Below are 22,031 nucleotides of genomic sequence, written 5' to 3' on the forward strand. Positions count from 1 at the left end.
TCTGCATCTCTTGTCAATTGACCAACGAGAGAGTCAAGCGAGGAATGCGAACTCACCGCATCACTGGTCGACCAAACAACGCATTTCTTGCCTACGCCACACCGGTGATCCTTGCCCTGACACCTCGATTGTTGCTCGCATGATCCTTGCCCTGCCATGCTCCTGAATCCTAGTAGCCCTGTCGAAACCCTCCGTGACAGGATGAACATGCAACTGTTGATCTGAATGGCTTCTGGTTATGGCAAACAATGCCGCCAAGCATCTTCAGAGAGATCGGCTGTTTTCAGCTGGCATCTGAACTGAACATAACACTCTGGCAAATCAGAGAGATCGGTTTCCGCTTTCTCGACAAGCAACAGGAAGAATCTCAAACATTAACCGATGCAAAGACTCTCGCGTCTAAGTGCGGTTAGCTTTGCGGTAAGCAACCACTAAATTCGAACCACTAGGACGGATAATGTGGAGGGGGAAAGTTGAGACAGCAATAAGACGACCACTGAAACGACGCTCAAGTCTTAAGTAAAAGGGAAATATTGCTTGTTGGTGAGGTGCCTAAACGAATTCAAGATGAAAGCTAAAATGAGTGTAAAAGGAATGCCACCAAAAGGGCTAGTGCAGCTGGGAGAGTGATTAAATTAAGCTCCCCATGACGACCCTTGCTGACCATCGTTATCATTGACGTTGACGAGGACCGCTTGATCAGGTCAGCAACTCTACGTGCTTGATGCTCTTGTACTCTCGGAGTGTGACCAAGCGTGAACTCGATCTCGTCTCATGCACGCACGCAACGCAATGGAGCAGGTGCGACGTAGCAACGTGCATCCGTGGACACGCCTCCTCCTCCTGCCACTCCTCGCCGTGACGGCCGTCTCCGCGGGAGCCTCGCCGGCCTCGCCGGAGAGAGACTTGTACGCGCTGTCGAAGCTCAAGTCCTCCCTGCTCTCCCGCAGCGCCGGCAACAGCACCTCGCTCGCCGACTGGGACACCTCGTCCTCGTCGGCGCCATCGGCACCGTCACCTCCGTGGCGCCACTGCAACTTCTCCGGGGTCACCTGCGACGCCTCCGGCAACCGCGTCGTCGCCATCAAGCTCACCGGCGTCCCTCTCCACGGCGGCGTGCTCCCCAGCGAGGTCTCGCTGCTCGACGCTCTCTCCAGCCTCACCGTCGCCGCCTGCTCCCTGTCAGGCCCGGTCCCCGCGTCGCTCGCCTCGATGGCTCACCTCCGCCACCTCAACCTCTCCACCAACAACCTCGCCGGCCCCTTCCCGTCTCCCCCGGACGCCGGGCCGCCGTACTTCCCCTCACTGGAGGTGCTCGACGTGTACGACAACAACTTGATCGGGCCCCTCCCGCCGTTCGGCAGGTCGCACGCCAGGCTGCGGCACCTGCACCTCGGCGGGAACTTCTTCACGGACGGCATACCCGAGGCGTACGGCGACATGGAGGGGCTCGAGTACCTCGGCCTGAACGCCAACTCGCTCTCCGGCCGCGTTCCGCCGTCGCTCTCGAGGCTCAAGAGACTGAGGCAGATGTACTTGGGGTACTACAACACCTTCGACGGTGGCATCCCGGCAGAGTTCGGCGAGCTCGACGCCCTCGTCCTGCTTGACATGAGCACCTGCAGTCTCACAGGGCCGATCCCTCCGGAACTCGGCGGTCTCACGCGGCTCGAAACACTCTACCTCCAATGGAACAAATTGTCGGGGGAAATCCCGGTCCAACTCGGCAACATCAAGAGCCTCGTGAACCTCGACGTCATCGGCAACGAGCTTACCGGACAGATACCGGCGAGCTTCACCGGACTAACCAGACTAAAGCAACTGATTCTATGTGACAACAATCTCCAAGGTGTGATTCCGAAGTCTCTTGGCGTGCTGGCTGAGTTGGAAGACCTCCAATTAGGGTCCAACAACCTTTCCGGTGGGCTGCCGGCCAACCTCGGCGAGAACAGCAGGCTGCTGTACCTGGATGTCTCCGGCAACCAGCTCACCGGCGCTATACCACCCCACCTCTGCGCCGGAAGGCGGCTGCGGACTATCTTTCTGATGGGGAACAGGCTTTCTGGGCCAATCCCCGAGGACCTCGGCAACTGCAAGACGCTCACCATAGTCGACCTCAACAGCAACCTTCTCAATGGCACCATCCCGTGGAGCCTCTTTGGTCTCCCCGAGACTTACTGGTTGGACTTGAGCAATAACTTGCTCTCCGGCGAGCTCCCCGGCGTGATCCCCAGTGTCGGGCTGGGCATTTTGTCGGTGGCATCCAACAACTTATCCGGCATCCTGCCACCGGAGATTGGCCATCTCAAGAATCTGTCCTCGCTCAACGTAAGTGCCAACGCTCTCACCAGTGGGATCCCCCCGGAGCTCAGCCACTGCGAGTCGCTAACCGTGCTGGATCTCAGTCGCAACCACCTCACCGGAGAGATACCGGAAGTGGTAACAAATCTGAAGGTTTTAAAGACGTTGAACTTGTCGAGGAACAGTATCTCCGGCGAACTCCCACTTGAGATCCGTCACATGGCGAGCCTCACATCGCTGGATGTGTCCTACAACAACCTCACTGGCCGCGTGTCAGCGTCACAACTTGAGGGGGCGTTCGCCGTCTCTGACGCGGCTGATTTTGAAGGCAACCCTGGCCTCTGCGTGGAGCGCGTCACTGCCGCCTCGTGCTCCCGTCTGCAGCGTTCGCGGGGGCGCGGCGTCAGGACGAGGACGATCCTGCTCTGGCTCGTGCCGGCCGTCAGCGCCGTGGTGGCGGCCATGGCCGTGTACCTTGGGCTAAGGTGGCGGCAGGCGGCAAGGCGGCGGCCCGTGGCCTGGAAGATGACGCTGTTCCAGAACCTGGACCTGGAAATGGACGACGTGGTCGGGTGCCTCAGGGAGGAGAACGTCGTCGGCAGGGGCGGCGCTGGCACCGTGTACCGCTGCGCGACACGCGGCGGCGAGGAGGTCGCCGTCAAGCGCCTCCCGGGCCCCGGCCGCCGCGACCACGGCTTCCGGGCGGAGGTGGCCACGCTCGGCGGCATCCGGCACCGCAACATCGTGCGGCTGCTCGGCTTCGCGTCGGGCGCGGAGGGGAACCTGCTGCTGTACGAGTACATGCCGGCGGGGTCGCTGGGCGCGGCCCTGCACGGCGAGCGCGGCGCGCTGCTGGGCTGGGGCGCGAGGCTCCGCGTCGCCACCGAGGCGGCGAGCGCGCTGTGCTACCTGCACCACGAGTGCAAGCCGAGGATCCTGCACCGCGACGTCAAGTCCAGCAACATCCTGCTGGACTCGGCGATGGAGGCGCACGTCGCCGACTTCGGCCTCGCCAAGTTCCTCTGCCGCGGCGCGTCCTGCTCCGGCGCTGTGGCGGCGGCGGAGTCCGTGTCGGTCGTCGCCGGCACGTACGGGTACATCGCCCCCGGTAAGAACGATTCGATGGGATCGTGGCGTTGGCATGCATCACAAGCGATGTCCACCTGACCATCTTGGTGTGCAGAGTACGCGTACACGCTGCGGGTGGACGAGAAGACGGACGTGTACAGCTTCGGCGTGGTGCTGCTGGAGCTCGTCACGGGGCGCCGCCCGCTAGGCGACTTCGGCGACGAGATCGACCTCGTCCACTGGGCACGGAGCGCCGTGCCGAGGCCGTCGGACGCCACGGCAATCCTGGCCGTGGCCGACCCACGGCTGCCGCCGGAGCCGGGGGGCCTGATCGCTCGCCTCTTCAGGGTGGGCATATCGTGCGTCCGGGAGAGCAGCCAGGCGCGACCCACCATGCGCGAGGTCGTGCATGTTCTTTCCAGCTTCATGCCAGTTGCCGATCCGTCGAATTCAACTTCGGCTCTTTCCCTCTAGCTTACAGTGGATCGTGGTGGTTGTTATTACACTGTAAAAGTCAGCTGTGTCGTCAAAATATTAACGAGAAACTCCGTTGAAGGTCCTCAAACTTGTTCCAAGTTCTCGTCTCGGTCCTAGTATTTTCAAAATACACATAATAGTCTTAAAACTTATCTCACATTATCATCCATAATGCTTAAATTTGTCTCAAGTTCTCGTCCCGATCCCGATGATCTCAAATAACCCTTGAATCTAAGAGAACAATAATATATATGTGTTGTACTATTGTTTTATGCTACATTAGTGTTTAAATTGTCCCTGTTGAGATTGCATGAAAATCAGTTGAAATGCTGCTAAGATTTACTATTTAATGGACTTATTTTTGCATCCTAGAAAATTTTAGTTCTTTTGGTTCGAACTAAAACTGATTCGAATTAACCGAAACCAAATTTTTTTGGTTCTCACTTCTGAAAAGAACCGAAGACCAGCGCTGGTTGCTCAGCAGGACGCGGCAATCAGTCGAGCCCCGATTAGACCTGGGCATGGGTCACCCGACCCGAACAACCCGACCCAACCCGCCCGAAAAAAACCCGACCCGACCCGACCCGAGCTACGTGGCGGGTGGGCGCGGGCCGTATTTTTTGACCCGCAACAATCAACGGGCCGGGCACGGGCCGTGATTTTTGACCCAAAACCCGACCCAACCCGAAAAACCCGACCCAAAGGCCAAAAAACCCGACCCAACCCGAAAAAAAACCCGACCCGACACGCCCGCGCAGGGTGCACGGGCCAACCCGACCCGACCCGGTGATAGGTACGGGTCGGGCGCGGGCCGTCCTATGCGACCCGTGACCCAACCTTGACCCGACCCGAACCCGACCTTGACCCGACCCGACCCGACGTTTGCCCAGGTCTAGCCCCGATCACTGCCGGTAGTAGATGTGTACCCGGTTTCTGTGGGTGGGAGAGCACCCGGCCCAGTGGCCTCCACCTTGAGGCCCACTGGACAGGGAGGCAGTGGGCTGTCCGCAGCCGATACAGCCGCTGATCCACCTGTCTGGCTGTCTGTCCTATACCGTTCAGCTTGGTCTGGTCCTTGTCGAGCCTAGCTGCCCCCTCGCGGATGCCAGACGTACTACGCGCAACGCGTGTGCACGGTACGTGACAGCCAGAGTCCAGGCGCAACGATCACCGTCGGAGTGGAGATCTGGCGGTTCCACAACAAGCGGCTGATAGGCTGCAGCTCCCTCTCTTGATAGCCCCAGCCTCTCTGGCTCGTTTTCAGCAGGTAGCCGTGTACAGGGTGCAACTGCTGATCTCAAGTTCTGAATAATGGCTCCTCACGCTGCGTCTCTCGTCAACTGACCAACGAGACCCCAAGCGGACTCACCGCATCACCTGTCAACAAAACACCGCATTTCTTGCCCACGCCGCACCGGTGATCTTCGTCCTGACTCATCGATTGTTTCTCGCACGTCCAGGCGTGTCTTGGCAATCGCAGTTTGCGCAGGTTTAGCTTCAACCTCTGAGCTGCCATGTTCCTGAATACTAGTAACTGAACGATTAGCCCTAAAGCATCCATTGCCCCTGGCCCACTTCGAGCAAGTGATCAGTGCATGAAAATGATGAAGCTTGAAATGAAGTACCACAAGGAGCATGGTATTCCTATTTTCCAGAGCATGCAACTGTTGATCTGAATGGCTTCTGCTCATGGCACACAATGCTGCCAAGCATCTTCAGAGAGATCGGCTGCTTTCAGCTGGCCTCTGAACTGAAGATGAACACTCTGGCAAATCTGAATTAGGGACGTGATCGTGTCAACTTAGCGGTAATGTTTCATTTTCCAAACTCGTGCTCAAAATCGAGATGCAAGCAACAGCCAGGAGCTAACAGGGATTCAGCAGAGCAAGGTCTGTGTAAATTTCTCTTAATTCCATTATCTTCTTCAGAATTACAGCAAGAAGCCGTGGATACAGACATCATACTATATAAGTGATAAGATTACAGGAAGAGATTCTCTCCACGGAGTACATGATGAAGTTATTCACATTATCACAAAGCGTATTACCGAATCTTGAGAGCGGTAAAAGAGACTAAAAAAGAGCAGGAAAAAAATTATCAATTTCAATCGAGATAGCACTCGGCAGCAAGCATTGCTCACCGGATGAGCGAGCGCGATCAGGTACCAATTCCGGGAGGGAGTACTTGCAGCTAGCTCATGGTCGCGACGCCTAGAGGCGGAGCAGCGTGTCGCAGCGCCAGTCCATCTCGTCGGCCGCCTCCGCGTCCGGCACGTTCAGATCGAAGGGCAGCGGCGAGCACCGCGGCGGCGCGGCGGCCTCGTCGCCGCCGGCGCCCGACGCGCCTTCCTCGCAGAGGACCGAGGAGGACGACCCGCAGTAGCTGCGGCAGTCCTCCTCGGCGGCCGGGGCGGCGCGGGGAACCCCTGCTGCCGTGGCCGAGGCGGCGGCGGCGGCAGGGCCCGGCGCGGCGCCGCCGCTCCAGGACTCGACGGTGCTGCTGTGGCTGGACGTCGCCGCGGCGGGGGACGTGGCGGGGTGCGGCGGCGGCGGCGGCGGCGCGGCCGCGGGGCCAGAGGGAGGGAAGTTGGTCCGCGCGGCGGCGCCGCGGATGGACCTGGCGGCGGCGTCGTAGGCGCGCGCGGCGGCCTCGGCGGAGTCGAAGGTGCCGAGCCAGATCGGGGTCTTCCGGGCCGGGTCCCGGATCTCGGCCGCGTACCGCCCCGACGGCCGCCGCCGCACCCCGCGGTACTTCACCTCCACGTCCCCCGCCGGCGCCGGGACCGGCGGCAGCCTCGCCCGCCGCATCGCCCTCCTCCTCCTCCGCGCGCGCGCTGCGCCCCTCCCTCCTCCCCCTCTTCTCCTCCTCCTCTGCCGTCCTCCTCCTGTCCTCGGCGACTCCGCGTTTGGCCTGGCCCGAGTAGAGCCTTTCGCCCTTTCCTTTTCTCCCCTTTCCTCTCCCCCCTCCTCCCCTCCCGCGCCTGCCCGCCCGCCTGTTTGGTCGGCACGGCGCTGACTCGGCGGGCCCGCCACGACCCGGGCGCCGCGTCGGTTTGCTGGTTGGTCTCCGCCCGACCGCGTCACCACGTCCACGTCCCGGGGTCGGTCGGCTGCCTGCCTCCCTCCCTCGGCTGCCTCTCTCTCTCTCTCTCTCTCCAGCTGCAGGGTGCAGGCAGGCCGCCCCCTCCGTCCCTCGTCACCCGCCCCGCATCGCATTCGTCTCTCGCACCAGACCGGTGGTGAGGCGTGGTTGGGCGCGGGGGATTTTTGCGATTCGTTCGGCGGTGGGTGTCGTGGTGGTAGCCGCGGCGCCACTAGTGCGGGCGCGCGCGCGGGCGGTGCCGGCTTGTGGCTGTGGAGAGGATCGGTGGTGGAGCACGGGAGTGGAAGCCAACGTGAGCTGCATCCGAGACCGTTCCAGCAAGTGCCAAACTGACCGGTACTGGGTCAAATGCTAGTTCGGCAAACGGGAACGATTTTACCTGTTACCGTGTTACGTGCTCGTCTAGGATTTATTTATGAATAATCTCATATTTCAAGCTGCTTGTGAGCTTGTCCATCTCGGATTTATAAATAAATAAATTTCGAGGTAAGCAAGGCCACGAGACACACGGTCCCACTTCATGGGCGAGACCATTATCATGTGTGTGGAGTCACCAGCTCAGCCCGGCACTCAAACGGGAAACGCGGCTGGCTGCACGGCCACAGGGCTGGGAGGTTGCGGTGCGGCGATGCTGCATCATTCATGCGCCGTGTGCCGCCCGCGCCCAGCAACATCACATGGTCCCAAGTTGTCGTTGCAGCATGCTATCGCATCGCCACTAGCAACTCTCACAAGGAGGCAAAAAATGTATCGCAGCGAGACGGCAAACGATACCAAGTCCTGCGCGTACAGCAGCTGTAGAGCACAGGCGCTGAAACTGAACTGAACAGCCTGCGCGCTATGCCTCTCTGAATCCTCTTCCTCGCACATCCTCTGTTCTGACACGACGGGGATTGCTGGTAAAACCGTCTGCATCTCTCACATGCCTTTCGCCTCCTCCCTACTCCCTAGTCCCTCCATCACCAGACGGGACGGCTCAAGGTAATCTTTTACAAACGACGAGAGGTCAGTTGGGTTCACTCGTAGGGGTTCCTGAAGTTCTTGAGGAGCTCCGGGATGTCGTACGCGAGCATGTCGTCTACCGCCTGCACCATCTTGGGCTTGAGCTTCTCGAACTTGTCGATGCTGTACCCACCCAACACCTGCTTGAAGTGCTCCACGTCTGGGAAGTCTCCGGCGGGGAGATGGTATTCCCTCTGCACCTGTTCCACCAGATCGCGTGTATCAGTCAACCATGGATGTTGCGCAAAAACGAGTAGAAAAATTGCTGTAACTTTGATCTTAGATGCAAACAAATGAAGGTTACTCGTAAATGAGTTGTTATGCTTGCCCAAAAGCTACACCGAAGAGATCTAAATGACTATTCTCATTCCTATTGGGCAGACATAAACATTCAGGCAATTAAGTTGTCGGTGAGTACCTTTGCAAACTCATCTTCCAAGTTGTCTATGAGTCGCTGTTGAGCCTTAGCTTTTCCCATCATTGCGGGCATCTCCTTCTTCAGATGGCCAATTATGTAAGCATGAATCTTGGCAGCCCGAGCGCGCTTGACAAACTCGTTGACCTGCAGTGAATGTTGGCGTTTGTTTAAATTTACAGTTTACATAAAAGAAGAATTCAAACAAACAAGTGATTCAACTTACTCGGCGGTCACAGGCCTTCTTCGGAATATCTTTCAGGTCACAGAGGAGGTCATCTTGTTCCCTCTCAAACAAATCTTTTCCAATTGGGCCTACAGCTGAGTCATTCACTGGTTTATCATTGAATGACCTGTGTGAAAATTAGTTTCAAAGTGAGAACCCAGTTAATTAAAGCAACAATGACAAATTCAGTCATGGTTCAGACATTTCACTTATACTTCAATGATCAACTGTTAAGAGCTGCAAGATGAAGCTGAAACCCAAGCAAATCAAACATGTATTTTGGGCCTCCATCAGCATGCATTTTTTAAACATTACTGTATAAGACTGATACAACCTCCAGAATTACAGCGAAGGATAAAGCAGCAAAGAATAGCAATAAGAAATTACCCAATATACACACGCACAACCTCGGGAGTATTTAGCACTTTTCCAAGAGACCACATCAATGCACCATACACTCTCATAAGCTGTTGCATGAATAGGAGGAAATAAATGTTCATCATAAGGTACTGTATTTCCAACAAAGTAAACAAAGCATAAGCATAAGAGGCAAAACAAATTGATTGCATCTAAAGCCTTTACCTGCTGAGTATCAACTTGGTCTGCCTTGTTCAACACTACGCGTATTTTGTCATCATGGCCACGTAACGAGGAAATGACGCGTTTGAATTCATCACTTATATCAAGCTTGTGAGGGTCAAACAGAAGAAGGATAAGGTCACACTTGGCAGCAAACCACGAAGTGACACCAGTGAAATCATAGCTGCGTTGGGTCCGTTGCTTTTCACCAGAAAGAACTCCAGGAGTGTCTACAAAGGTGATATGCTCTAGTAGCTTCATAAAAACAAAGAAGGTTTCAGTTTCTCAAATGAATGCATTCTCCATGTACCAGTATCACAATTAAAGTTTACCGGATGTGGCATCTGAGAACATTCAAACTTTGACAAAAATGCTCCCCCAAATGTTGTAAGACCAGTGAATGGCATGTCGGCTTGAACAGCAATAGTATTGCCAGGAATGGTCCTTCCGTCGGATCCTGACTGAAGTGAAAACAAAAATAATTTGAGAAACAATTGTAAAAGAAATTGCATACACTAACAGCAGCAGCCAGAAGGTAATGCAAACTGATAATGTTTTTAAGGTCAGCAGCAAAGGTTTATTTTGAATAAGTAAAAAAATGATCAAGAAATATCCCATAGGTGTGCTGTATGGTTTTAAGGAAGCTTTATTGTGGGTTAAAAAATAATACAACAATAATTCTATCATTTTCAATATTAATAAAGGTTTATTTACCCATCACCAGTTCATGGTAATAGCTAACCATAGCACAGTAGCAGTTCTTAAAATCATATCACAACAGCAAAGACCAACTATATTAGTTTAGCCAATATAAAGAAAGCGCCTCAAACACATGCTACAGTATTGACCATCAGTCAGATCCCATGTCCATTCTGTAAGCAAATATTAAGGCTAACACTTACCATGACAACTACGAATCTATCAGTAGTTGGCTCTGGTCCGACATGAGCTCCTGCAATTGAAACAGTCAACTGACGTTAAATTTTGATGCAATCAGAGGAAATCGAAACCAAAATGGATGGTAGGGCCAATAAGACTGAATCTCAAATCTGCTGTATATGATAAAGCATCAAACCTGGGTAGCTTGTCTTCAGCAGATGCTTAATGAATGTTGTTTTCCCTGTAGAATACTGACCCAAGAGCATAACCATTGGCTTTGCATCAAAATCACTGCTTGTCTGAAAAATGGTAGAAGCAAAGCAGGAACATGTAAACAATGACAGAAGAACACAATCAGCTTGAAAGGACTTGAGGACACTACCACCTATAACATCAAGCAAAACCAAATTGTGAATAGAACTATTTACCAATAATGGGGAAGCAAAATCGTTGAATCTGTATGCGACCTCCAAAGGCTTCAGTTTTTCGACATACAGTCTTTTCAAGCCATCAATTACAGAGGTAACAGCAGTCAGAGGTATCTGATTCTGCAGAGTGCCAAATGAAATGCAAAATTAGGCCGTGTTTAGATGCTATGCCCAAAAATTTTTGGGACTGGAATCTTGCTAATTTGAAGTACTAAATGAAGTCTATTTACAAAACTTTTTCCACAGATGGGTTGTAAATCTCGAGCCGAATCTAATAATGGTAATTAATCCCTGATGAATCCATAGTTAGCGGATCGTACTGTAGCATTACTGTAGTAAATCATGGATTAAGTAGGCTCATTAGATTCGTCTCGCGATTTACAACCCATCCATGCAAAAAAATTTATAAATAGACTTCATTTAGCACTTCATGCATGCGTCCAAACATTCGATGTGATGTTTTTGAGTGTAAAAACTTGGGATCTAAACAGACCCTTAGTCAATTGCTGAACCACAATGTTGTACATCAAAAGCATATTGAAAACAGAAACCAGTCAACCACATGTTTTGTACAAGGTTTTACAATTCGACACGTTAATCTAATACCTTCTGTGCTGATTTTGAGCCAAACCAGTGATACATGGAAGGTGCTTGGACCTGAGAGATACCTGAAGAACAGATATAGGCAGTGTCAAAGATAATTCGCTCACAGGACTATAACTAGGGGCAAACATATCGATTACCATTGTCATCTGGATGAACTTTGTTCACAACAGCCTTGGATCTCTGGAAAAACAACAATGCATCATAATAACGTGCTGACAGGGGCAAAGTCATTAGAATGACACAGAATCTGAAGATTTCAGACTTACAGCAACTAGCTCATCGACACCTTCCATCACAGGCGGGTCCAAGGTGCTGAGGTCTGCACGAACAACATGAACAGCCCAGTTTAAACATCCACACACAAATGAACCACCCAAGGGGAAAAACAGGTGGAGTTCAGTTCACAGCACACTACCTTCACGTTTGAGACTGTCCTGTGTGATCTCGTTCCCCGCTTGGGCCAGAGACACGAGCTGCAGTTTGAAATTCGGTTCAAAGCATCAACGCAGCAACAGCACAACCGCGCCATTCATTATCAGAAGCAGACGCAAAGGACTGATGCATAAGAGTGGGGACGAACCTGCATTGCTGTGACGAACTCGGCGAATCCCAGGTACCCCTGCCGCTTGGAATCCGCAATCGCCCACACCTTCGCACGCAAATCCACAAACCGGGAAACATCAGTAGCCGTTCACCAACGACAGCCCGAGGCGAAACCGCCCGGAGAAGACGAGCAGGGAGAGGAGCCGAGCGGCCCCGCGCTCACCTGCTTGAGATCGGCGCGCGAGAGCCCGGACATGCCGAAGAAGCTGGTGGCGTCGGCGCCCGTGACGCGGCCATCTCCATCTGCAGCAGAGCCCATCCCGGTGGAGCAGCAAGCATCAAAACCTCCGCGGGTTTCCAGGGGTGGTGCGGGACGGGAGCGGCCGCGGGAGCGCCTTACCTGGATCGGCGAGGGCAAACCACTCCGCGTAGATCCTCTGGTGCTCCTTGGAGCAGGCCACGCCGGCCGCGGCTCGCGCGATCTCCATCTCTTGCCGCCCCACCGAAGTGCTAGGCCGCCGCCGCGGGGAGGAGCAGGAGCAGCTGCTGCAGCGCAGGTGAGACAGGAACCTGACGGGCCGCCTCCCTTCGGTTTCCCCTCTCCCTCTCGTCCGCGTCGGACGGGGTGCCATTTTGAAACGGGGGACCCCACTTCACGGAGACGCTCCCCTGTGATTTCTTTTAATTTTTTAATAGGAAAATGGACGCTCCCCAATGGCCTGATGTGGATAGGGATTTGGAGGAGGATAAACCCTTGTTAAAAAGGCTAAACCTGGATTCAATTTTTTTTGAAAAACAATGTCTGCTCTCTATAATAAAATAAAAATAATAAGAAGGCAAAAGTAGCATGGGCCTGGATTTTGGCCCAGATGGCCCAACAAGTCTATGGATCATTCCCCTTTGACCCTTTTGTGTATTCTCTGTGTTGTATTTTTTTTTCTTTGCAAACTTGTTTGGTGAATTCATATCGAATTTGATAGGGAAATGTGGACTGCGGAGCAATTTTTTTTTTGAAGAAACCTGCAGAGCATCTTTGCCATCCATGCTATCATTCATCCCCTCGGGGCTTACAGAGTTACAGGGATATACTAAAGTTTCGTGTTAGATTCAAATAAGATAGTGCTAAACTTTAGTAATTAGTACTAGGTCATCCAAACCGAATCGTGGATGGATCCAAACGAACCTAAAATTAGCGTTCTGGTATAAGGTACCCTGCCAGCACTATTCTAGTTAAATGACAAGATGCAAATCTGACTACATTTTATATAGAAATGAAATTGCAAAAGCCAAAATTGCTAGAGGATTAATATTTGTTTTGACCTAGTTTCGTTACACACTTCAAATATTAAAATAAATATCACGGGCCATGGTGAAAACTCTAGCGGGACTTTTTTTTTTTGACACGCTGGTGGGCCCATTGGGCCAGCATCGACCAGTTGGTGAGTGGTGACTGGGTGTGGCGGCGCCGCCCGAAACCTCGAGAAACAGCAAAACCCTTTCCCTCCTCTCAGATCTCTTCCCCCTCCCAGCCTCCCTCACACTCCAAACCCTAGCTTCGCGCAGCCCCCAACCATGGCGTCGATGATGGTAAGCGCCACCCACACGGAACCCTAACCCAATCCGCTGCCATTCAAGCTACGGTTCGCTGATCCTGATGTTCGTGATCTCGTTTCCGTTTTTGTTCCGCAGCAACCGCAGATCATCCTGCTCAAGGAGGGCACGGACACGTCGCAGGGGCGCGCGCAGGTGGTGAGCAACATCAACGCGTGCACGGCGGTGGCGGACACCGTGCGTACCACGCTGGGGCCCCGGGGCATGGACAAGCTCATCCACGACGACAAGGGCGGCGTCACCATCTCCAACGACGGCGCAACCATCATGCGCCTCCTCGACATCGTGCACCCTGCGGCCAAGATCCTCGTCGACATCGCCAAGTCACAGGACTCCGAGGTACCCGTCTAACTGCAAATCATTGATCGGAGAGGAAACCCGCCTCTCTGTGATCTGCTAGATGCATTTCTTTGGGCTATGGGTTGCCATTGTTAGCAGGCGGCAGTTAAGAAGTTGAAGTATTAATTGTATGATGGCCTGCCATTTAATCAAGTAGGATCGTTTTGCTAGTGTGTGATTGGTGCACAATTTTGAGGAATGAGCCCACCTTTATAAAAAAACAGTATTATCGTTTGAGCTGAAGAGGGTTGGGCCCTTTGGTTCGTCAATCTGCGCTACTATGGAACTGTGACATCTTGACCTTAAATTTCTCATTAACCCAGGTTGGTGATGGGACAACTACTGTGGTGCTTCTAGCTGCAGAGTTCTTGAAGGAAGCAAAACCATATGTTGAGGATGGAGTGCACCCCCACAGTCTAATCCGCATTCCGCAGCTATAGGACTGCGGGTAATATGGTCTGTAACTGCCAGCTTTCCTTGAACAGTCTCCCTACTCATTCTCTGCAATTTTCCAAAGCTGTTTATGATTAACATCAATTTCTGCCAGGCAATTCAAAGGGTTAAAGAACTGGCAGTTAGCATTGAAGGGAAAAGCCTGGAAGAGAAGAAATCATTGCTAGCCAAGTGTGCTGCCACAACATTGTCATCAAAACTTATAGGTGGTGAAAAGGAATTCTTTGCTTCTATGGTTGTGGATGCTGTCCTTGCCATTGGCAATGATGACAGGCTTAATCTTATTGGGATTAAAAAGGTAATTATTGCAATGTTCACTTTCATGACATTATTCTAAGTTGAACAGTCTAAGAAATTAGTTCTTGATGTATAATCATTTTGACTTTAGGACTGATATGTTAAGGATTTATTACAAGGTAATCAAGTAAAAGAAATCTTTCTTTCTAGAAGGATTGTGCCATTCTATCTGTTTTGAGCTGTAGAATGGGCATACTTTGGATTCAGGAACAAGAAGATAACTATTTAGTTGATGACTTCATTCTGCCAGACTCTCAGCGGATCAGCCCTACAGCAAAGGCTTTATTACACAGACTGAAAGAGATTCTTTTAAGAAAAAAAAACCCTATGCTAGGATATATCTTATCGAATTTATGGATACACCCAGCACCAATTGCCGATAGTTTTTGTTATCTTTCAGGCATATAGATTTAGGGCATATAGATTTACCGTCCCCATAGATTTACCGTCCCCATAGATTTAGGGCCTATTTGATTTGAAGCCAAACCATGCCACACTTCAACGCGCCTAAGGTTAGACGAGTTTGACCAAGTTACTTTCTGTATGGTTGTAGCCACAAACTGTGGCAGTATTATTTTTCTACGAGTTCAGGCCCACATGTCAGCGAGTAAGAATGGTGCGGCAAGATTCTCGTTCTCCTAGGCTAGCTAATGTGTGGCTGGCAATTTGATAAACAACCTTAGCCAAATCTTGGAAGAAAATGTGGCAAACATTGTCAATCTTAGTATAACAACCAAACAGGCCCTAAATCGTAGTATTGCAACACATGATGTGTAGTGTTTTTCGAATCTTGATATTGTAATGTACATTAGGTTCCTGGAGGTACCATGAGAGATTCTTTCCTGGTGAATGGTGTTGCATTCAAGAAGACATTTTCATATGCTGGATTTGAGCAACAACCAAAGAAGTTCCTAAATCCGAAGATTCTTTTGTTGAACATTGAACTAGAATTAAAATCTGAGAAGGAAAATGCAGAGATCAGGTATCCTTACTGATTCACTCAAACCCCACCTACAAAACAGCATCTGAATCTTCGCATATGCTGCACTTTTTACTCTTTTGCTTATATTCCTTTATGCTTCTACCATACCTGTAGATTATCAGATCCCCTACAATACCAATCAATTGTTGATGCTGAATGGAACATTATTTATGACAAACTGGATAAATGTGTAAAAAGTGGGGCAAAGATAGTTCTATCTCGGCTAGCTATTGGTGATCTTGCAACACAGGTATCCAAATGTTTCTATTGTCATTATCCTGCTTTTCTATCTTTTATTTACTTCTGCAGCCTATCTTAGATAATTTGGTTCTATACAGTATTTTGCAGATCGAGACATTTTCTGCGCCGGTCGTGTTACAGAAGAGGATTTGCAACGTGTGGCTGCAGCAACTGGTGGAATGGTTCAAACTTCAGTAAATAATGTCATCGATGAGGTGAAAACGCCATTCCAATTTGCTTGTGATCTGTTGATTGTTACCGGTGTGTGTTTATAGTAGTTGCTTGGTGCTGAATGCAAGCTGGTTTCTGTACCTTTTTTTTTAAAGGTACTTGGTTCTTGTGAGGTATTTGAGGAAAAGCAAGTAGGTAATGAAAGATTCAACATATTTAGTGGCTGCCCTTCTGGCCAGACAGCAACCATTGTCCTCCGTGGTGGCGCAGACCAGGTCTTCTATCTATACACATCTCATTACCTATTTTTAACAAACTGAAATGGATGTTCTTACATTATGTTTCTATGCTAGTTCATCGAGGAAGCTGAACGAAGTCTCCATGACGCCATCATGATTGTGAGGAGAGCTCTTAAGAACTCTACAGTTGTGCCGGGTGGTGGTGCTATTGATGTATGCCTAGTTCTCAACTTGTCAAGATGACTGATTAGCTTTTTTCTAAACTTTAGGCTGCTCTTTTATGTTTTTTGTAGATGGAAATAAGCAAATATCTCAGACAGCATGCACGGACCATTGCTGGGAAGTCTCAGTTCTTTGTTAATTCGTTTGCTAAAGCCCTTGAGGTACATATTCCTGGTCCATCCTTTTATTACCTTGCCTGACTCAGGGATGTGCATATCTTATATACTAAACTAGCAGCTTTTCAACTAGAGCAAGAAATTTCCATTGCTAAATCCACAATGAACGGAACAGATACTTGTTTTTCCTTTTATTCTTGTAACTTGTAAGGATAATTTGAATGTGCTGCCATTGATTTTAAGTTCTGATGAAATCAAGAACGTATGCACTATGATGTGTTCATTTCAGTCCAGTACTGGCACTACTTGTCTGTTATCTTCTAATTATTGCATTTGTAGTTCTGTCAAGGGCTATGATGATTAATTGTTTGATTCTTTTAACATACGTGTGTTGCTTTGACATTGTACAACGTGAAGTCCACTCATAGAAATGTTCTGCAGGTTATCCCACGACAACTTTGTGATAATGCTGGATTTGACGCAACTGATGTGCTTAATAAGCTCAGGCAGAAGCATGCATCTGGTTGGTTCTTTAAGCTTTATTATTATAATGAACTTAGTGTATACATTTGCACAGTTGTGAAGCATCAAGCTATTTGTTTTTTTAACTGACTTCTGATGCACGATTCGTTTGTATTAGGTGAAGGTGCTAATTATGGTGTGGACATTAACACTGGCGGAATTACAGATTCCTTTGCTAACTTTGTGTGGGAACCTGCTGTTGTAAAGGTAACTGTGCATTAGGTCAAATTCATTTATGTTTGACATTCCGTGTAGTTTAATCTCACATCTTGATGTCTGGAAACCTTTGTTGTTCAGATCAATGCTATAAATGCCGCAACTGAAGCTTCGTGCCTTATTCTAAGTGTTGACGAAACTGTGAAAAACCCAAAGGTGAGGAAACTCGCAAATATGTACTGTTCATTATAATAAAAATGCAGCCCCCACTACTTTCTTTTGTTTCTTGAGTGGAGTTCAGACTTTCATTTTCTTGTGCCAATGCACTTCTCTTCATATTGATACATCGGTAAGCCGTCTCATGTATGCAATAAATTTGATCCAATCTATTGTAAGCAATCTCAGACGTGCAATAAATTTCCAATCTATCTCTGCTGGAAAGGCTTGAATCAGTATAAGTGATCAATGGTTACGAATGCTGTGTAGTAGAGATGGGACTTGGATTAATTGTTTGGATAGATCAGTTCAGCTCGCAAGGACTCCATTTTGCTGTTTTAAATTGCACATTTTCAATACTGTCAAGATCTTAAAACTTTAAAGTTAAGCATGACCATAACATTTGTCTTCTCGTAGCGTTTGTGTTTTTCATTTAGAGGTGCTCGATTCTTATTAGACATTTGCCATCCCCTAGAGCCTACCATTTTAATCAGTAAGATTTTTCTCAGCAAAAGCTTACCATTTTCAGTAATCTTGAACTTTGGATGCTCCTTGCAAACAATTTCTTGATGTTTTGTTCAATGTAATAAATTCTTCAATTTAATCTAATTGGCCCATTTTCTTTCTGTGAACTGTGTGGTACCTAGTCTGAGAGTGCACAAGGTGAGGCTGCAGCTGGTGCAATGGCTGGTCGTGGTGGAGGGGCAATGCGAGGCCGTGGTGGGAGGGGCATGCGCAGGCGGTAAACTGAGTCACTCAACCCTGTAGCTTGATGTTTTAATCACCTGTGTGCCAATGTGCCATGCTGCACGTGTAATGTGTGTAATGAATTTTTGTTTTAGAAGCAGTGCTAGCCCTTTTGTTTCAGAACAGCAGAGATACGCCAATCATTTATCAGTTATCTGCTGCCGTTTTGGAATGTAGCCTCTTGTTATTCTTGCCATGCGCTAAAGCGTGAAACATCTATGTGTTATTTTTGGAACGCTGGATGATAGTGGAAAATTGTTTTCCAGGATGAGCGTGCTAGAGCTAACTTGGTGTCATTTTTTTTATCCATGTCTTGGGTATTGTTTGTTACAGGGGATGAGTTGAACAGGCTGGGTCGTCAACTGGTGTTGCGAAGCTGGAGAGGACGTGCACGACCTCCCGCATGGTTGGTCGTACCTGGCTGCTCTCGCGCACGCACGATATGCCCACCGTGAAGAGGCGGGTGATCAGGCCGGCAGGTTCCGGCGGCAGCCTTGGGTCTGCCACGGCCAGGACAGCAGTGGCGTCCAGCGGCCTCGGCACGGTGCTCCGTGCCCAGTGGACGAGGTCGATCTCGTCGCCGAAGTCGCCGAGCGGGCGGCGCCCCGTGACGAGCTCCAGCAGCACCACGCCGAAGCTGTACACGTCCGTCTTCTCGTCCACCTGCAGCGTGTACGCGTACTCATGGTCAGGTGGACATCGCTTGTGATGCATGCCAACGCCACGATCACATCGTTCTTACCGGGGGCAATGTACCCGTACGTGCCGGCGACGACCGACACGGACTCCGCCGCCGCCACAGGTGACCGGAGCCGGACGCGCCGCGGCAGAGGAACTTGGCGAGGCCGAAGTCGGCGACGTGCGCCTCCATCACCGAGTCCAGCAGGATGTTGCTGGACTTGACGTCGCGGTGCAGGATCCTCGGCTTGCACTCGTGGTGCAGGTAGCACAGCGCGCGTGCCGCCTCGGTGGCGACGCGGAGCCTCGCGCCCCAACCCAGCAGCGCGCCGCGCTCGCCGTGCAGGACCGCGCCCAGCGACCCCGCCGGCATGTACTCGTACAGCAGCAGGTTCCCCTCCGCGCCCGACGCGAAGCCGAGCAGCCGCACGATGTTGCGGTGCCGGACGCTGCCAAGCGTCGCCACCTCCGCCCGGAAGCCGTGGTCGCGGCGGCCGGGGCCCGGGAGGCGCTTGACGGCGACCACCTCGCCGCCCCGTGTCGCGCAGCGGTACACGGTGCCTGCGCCACCTCTGCCGACGACGTTCTCCTCCCTGAGGCACCCGAGCACGTCGTCCATTTCCAGGTCCAGGTTCTGGAACAGCGTCATCTTCCAGGCCGCGGGCCGCCGCCTTGCCGCCTGCCACCACCTTAGCCAAGGTACACGGCCATGGCCACCACCACGGCGCTGACGACCGGCACGAGCCACAGCAGCATCGTCCATGTCTTGTCGTCTCGCCGCCGCGAACTCTGCATAGGGGAACACGAAACGGCAGTGACGCGCTCCACGCAGAGGCCAGGGTTGCCTTCAAAATCTGCCGCGTCTGAGATGGCGAACACCCCCTGAAGTTGTGACTGCGACACGCGGCCACTGAGGTTGTTGTAGGACACATCGAGGACGCCGAGGCTGACCATCTTACTGATGTCCAAGGGAAGCTCACCGGAGATGATGTTCCTCGACAGATTCAGAATTGTCAGAACCTTCAGATTCGTGATCTCTGTCGGTATCTCACCGGTGAGCTGGTTGCGGCTGAGGTCCAGCACGGTCAGCGATTCGCAGTGGCTGAGCTCTCCTGGGACGCCGGCGGTGAGCGCGTTGGCGCTGAAGTTGAGCTTGGACAGCTTCTTGAGGTGGCCGATCTCCGGCGGCACAGGACCGGATAACCTGTTGGACGCCACTGACAAAAAGCCCAGCCCGGCGCTGAGGATCACCTCCGGGAGCTCGCCTGAGAGCAAGTTGTGGCTCAAGTCCAGCATGTTGTTCATGGGGAGATCAAGAAGGCCGGCCGGAATGGAGCCATTGAGGAAGTTGCTGTTCAGGCAAACTTTTGCAAGCGTCTTGCAGTTGCCGAGGTCTTCGGGGATTGGCCCAGAGAGCTTGTTCCGCATCAGAAAGAGAAACTGAAGCCGCCTCCCGGCGCAGAGGCCGGGCGGTATGGCGCCGGTGAGCCGGTTGTCCGTGACATCCAGCGTCAACAGCCTGCCGTTCTTGCCCAGGTTGGCCGGGAGCTCTCCGGTGAGATTGTTTTCCCATGCTTGGAGGATTTCCAGCTGAGGTAATTCCCCAATGAACTCTGGAAGCACACCTTGGAGTTCGTTTCCAAGCAGATTGAGCAGTTTCAGTCCGGTTAGGCCGGCGAAGCTTGCTGGTATCTCGCCGGTAAGCCTGTTGAAGGAGAGGTCGATGTTCACGAGGTTCTTGAGGTTGCCGAGTTCGGCCGGGATTTCCCCTGCCAAGCTGTTCGAATAGAGGTACAGAGTCTCCAGTCTGGTGAGGTTGCCGAGTTGGGCGGGGATCTCCCCTACCAAGCTGTTCGAATAGAGGCACAGAGTCTTCAGTCTGGTGAGGCTGCCAAGCTCGGCCGGGATTTCGCCGACCAAGTTGTTCCAATGGAGGTAGAGTGCTTCGAGCCTAGTGAGGCGGCCGATCTCCGGAGGGATAGGCCTTGTGAGGCTACAGTTTACCATGTCAAGCAGCACGATGGCCTCGAGCTCGCCGAGCTCCGGCGGGATGCCACCGTCGAACGAGTTGTACTCCAGATACATCTCCTGCAATCTCTTGAGCCTCGACAGGGACGGTGGCACACGGCCGGATAGCGAATTGAGGCCGAGCCCGAGGATCTCGAGCCGCTCGAGGCCGCCGTACTGCTCGGGTATCCCGCCCGAGAAGTAGTTCCCTCCAAGGTCTAGGTGCCGAAGCCTGGTGTGCGACCTGCCCAACGGCGGCAGGGGACCGGAGAGGTTGTTGTTGTAGACGTCGATCACCGCGGTGGAGGGGAAGTAGGGCTCAGGTCCGGACGGGAAGAAGCCGGAGATGTTGTTGGTGGAGAGGTTGAGGTGTCGGAGGAGAAGCATCGAGGCAAGCGATGCGGGGATCGGGCCCGACGGGGAGCAGGCGGCGACGGTGAGGCTGGAGAGAGCGTCGAGCAGCGAGACCTCGCTTGGGAGCACGCCGCCGTGGAGAGGGACGCCGGTGAGGTTGATGGCGACGACGCGGTTGCTGGAGGCGTCGCAGGTGACCCCGGAGAAGTTGCAGTAACGATAACGATGGCTCGCTGGGGACGATGGCGGCGGCGTCGCGATGTCCCAGTCGGAGAGCGAGGTGCTGTCGCGGGCGCTGCGGGAGAGTAGGGAGGACTTGAGCTTGGTGAGCGCGTACAGGTCGTCGCTCATCACCGGCGAGGCTCCCGCGGAGGCGGCCGTCACGACGAGGAGTGGCACGAGGTGGCATATCCACGGATGAGGGCTGCGTTGCTGCACCTGCGCCGCCATTGCGTGCATGAGGTGAGGGCCTGTTGGAGTGTTGGGTTGAGACTCACTAGCCACTGGAGTAATGCGAGCAATGCATATGCATCAAGCATGACATGTAATTTAATGAGAATAAAATTACTATGAAACTTGCATTAAAAAAGATTCATGATGCTCTTCCAAAACGACTTTGGTGTAGTCTATACATATTTCTAAAGTGAGTAAGGTTTCCACCTAAATTTTTAGTTTGGTCTATCATGTGTTTTGACAGGTGGACCTTAGTTCATCCCGTATACGAATCGGACCAACTTTTTGTCCACAACTCGATCATGTAGATTTTTACAAATTAACACACAGACAACTATACGTATTCGATATTTATACTAACTTTATTGGTAGCAACGTATGAGCATAATTGTCTAGTAACAACTAAAGCCAGAGTCTCAGTCTTGCCACCGAGCACGGCTAACTTTCAAGAAAATAAGATAGTACTACTTGCATTCCTTTTACAGTCTTTTTAGCTTTGTAAATTCGTGTTCACCAACAAGGATGCAGCCTTTTACTCAAGACTTGGACGTGTGGTTTCAGCGGTCGTCTACTGCCTCATATACTAAGTACTAAGGCCGTGT

The 22,031-nt window shown here is 51.8% G+C and overlaps 3 protein-coding genes and 2 pseudogenes across 4 annotated transcripts; 2 read left to right on the forward strand and 3 right to left on the reverse strand.

The window, feature by feature from the left end:
- The first annotated feature begins 792 nt into the window (after positions 1–792).
- Positions 793–3,916, forward strand: LOC120654314 (leucine-rich repeat receptor-like kinase protein THICK TASSEL DWARF1). Its single transcript, XM_039931815.1, has 2 exons — positions 793–3,409; positions 3,485–3,916. Exons 1-2 carry the CDS (start codon positions 793–795, stop codon positions 3,841–3,843), a joined length of 2,976 nt encoding a protein of 991 aa, XP_039787749.1. The 3' UTR covers positions 3,844–3,916.
- Positions 3,917–5,733: 1,817 nt separating this feature from the next.
- LOC120654699 (ethylene-responsive transcription factor 3-like) lies at positions 5,734–6,810 on the reverse strand. The gene has a single exon (XM_039932311.1). The coding sequence runs from the start codon at positions 6,651–6,653 to the stop codon at positions 6,057–6,059; it is 597 nt and encodes a 198-aa protein (XP_039788245.1). The 5' UTR covers positions 6,654–6,810; the 3' UTR covers positions 5,734–6,056.
- An 816-nt stretch (positions 6,811–7,626) lies between these two features.
- LOC120654698 (EH domain-containing protein 1-like) lies at positions 7,627–12,220 on the reverse strand. Its single transcript, XM_039932310.1, has 16 exons — positions 12,027–12,220; positions 11,850–11,929; positions 11,664–11,732; positions 11,499–11,556; positions 11,350–11,402; positions 11,221–11,263; positions 11,084–11,145; positions 10,478–10,597; positions 10,246–10,348; positions 10,073–10,122; positions 9,503–9,631; positions 9,174–9,425; positions 8,979–9,058; positions 8,592–8,718; positions 8,369–8,512; positions 7,627–8,150 (listed from the first exon to the last, which is right to left on the reverse strand). Exons 1-16 carry the CDS (start codon positions 12,112–12,114, stop codon positions 7,965–7,967), a joined length of 1,644 nt encoding a protein of 547 aa, XP_039788244.1. The 5' UTR covers positions 12,115–12,220; the 3' UTR covers positions 7,627–7,964.
- An 836-nt stretch (positions 12,221–13,056) lies between these two features.
- Positions 13,057–18,205, forward strand: LOC120654700 (annotated as a pseudogene). The gene is made up of 14 exons (XR_005667154.1): positions 13,057–13,213; positions 13,316–13,576; positions 13,900–14,032; positions 14,124–14,327; positions 15,139–15,308; positions 15,423–15,558; positions 15,647–15,763; positions 15,875–15,994; positions 16,073–16,171; positions 16,252–16,341; positions 16,738–16,819; positions 16,937–17,025; positions 17,116–17,190; positions 17,838–18,205. The product of XR_005667154.1 is annotated as a T-complex protein 1 subunit eta-like (transcript).
- Positions 18,206–18,264: 59 nt separating this feature from the next.
- LOC120654316 lies at positions 18,265–21,426 on the reverse strand (annotated as a pseudogene).
- Between the last annotated feature and the right edge of the window lie 605 nt (positions 21,427–22,031).

Source organism: Panicum virgatum, chromosome 1N (assembly GCF_016808335.1).
Source record: "Panicum virgatum strain AP13 chromosome 1N, P.virgatum_v5, whole genome shotgun sequence".
Lineage (NCBI taxonomy): Eukaryota > Viridiplantae > Streptophyta > Magnoliopsida > Poales > Poaceae > Panicum > Panicum virgatum.

What these genes read in the sequence shown, in the direction of transcription:
- LOC120654314 (XM_039931815.1), top strand. Translation starts at nt 793, where the DNA reads ATGGAGCAGGTGCGACGTAGCAACGTGCATCCGTGGACACGCCTCCTC. An exon ending in GTACGGGTACATCGCCCCCG is followed by an intron (nt 3,410 to 3,484) that starts GTAAGAACGATT and finishes CTTGGTGTGCAG; the next exon opens with AGTACGCGTACACGCTGCGG.
- LOC120654699 (XM_039932311.1), bottom strand. Translation starts at nt 6,653, where the DNA reads ATGCGGCGGGCGAGGCTGCCGCCGGTCCCGGCGCCGGCGGGGGACGTG.
- LOC120654698 (XM_039932310.1), bottom strand. Translation starts at nt 12,114, where the DNA reads ATGGAGATCGCGCGAGCCGCGGCCGGCGTGGCCTGCTCCAAGGAGCAC. An exon ending in ATTTTGCTTCCCCATTATTG is followed by an intron (nt 10,349 to 10,477) that starts GTAAATAGTTCT and finishes ACCATTTTTCAG; the next exon opens with ACAAGCAGTGATTTTGATGC. An exon ending in AGAAGGCCTGTGACCGCCGA is followed by an intron (nt 8,513 to 8,591) that starts GTAAGTTGAATC and finishes CATTCACTGCAG; the next exon opens with GTCAACGAGTTTGTCAAGCG.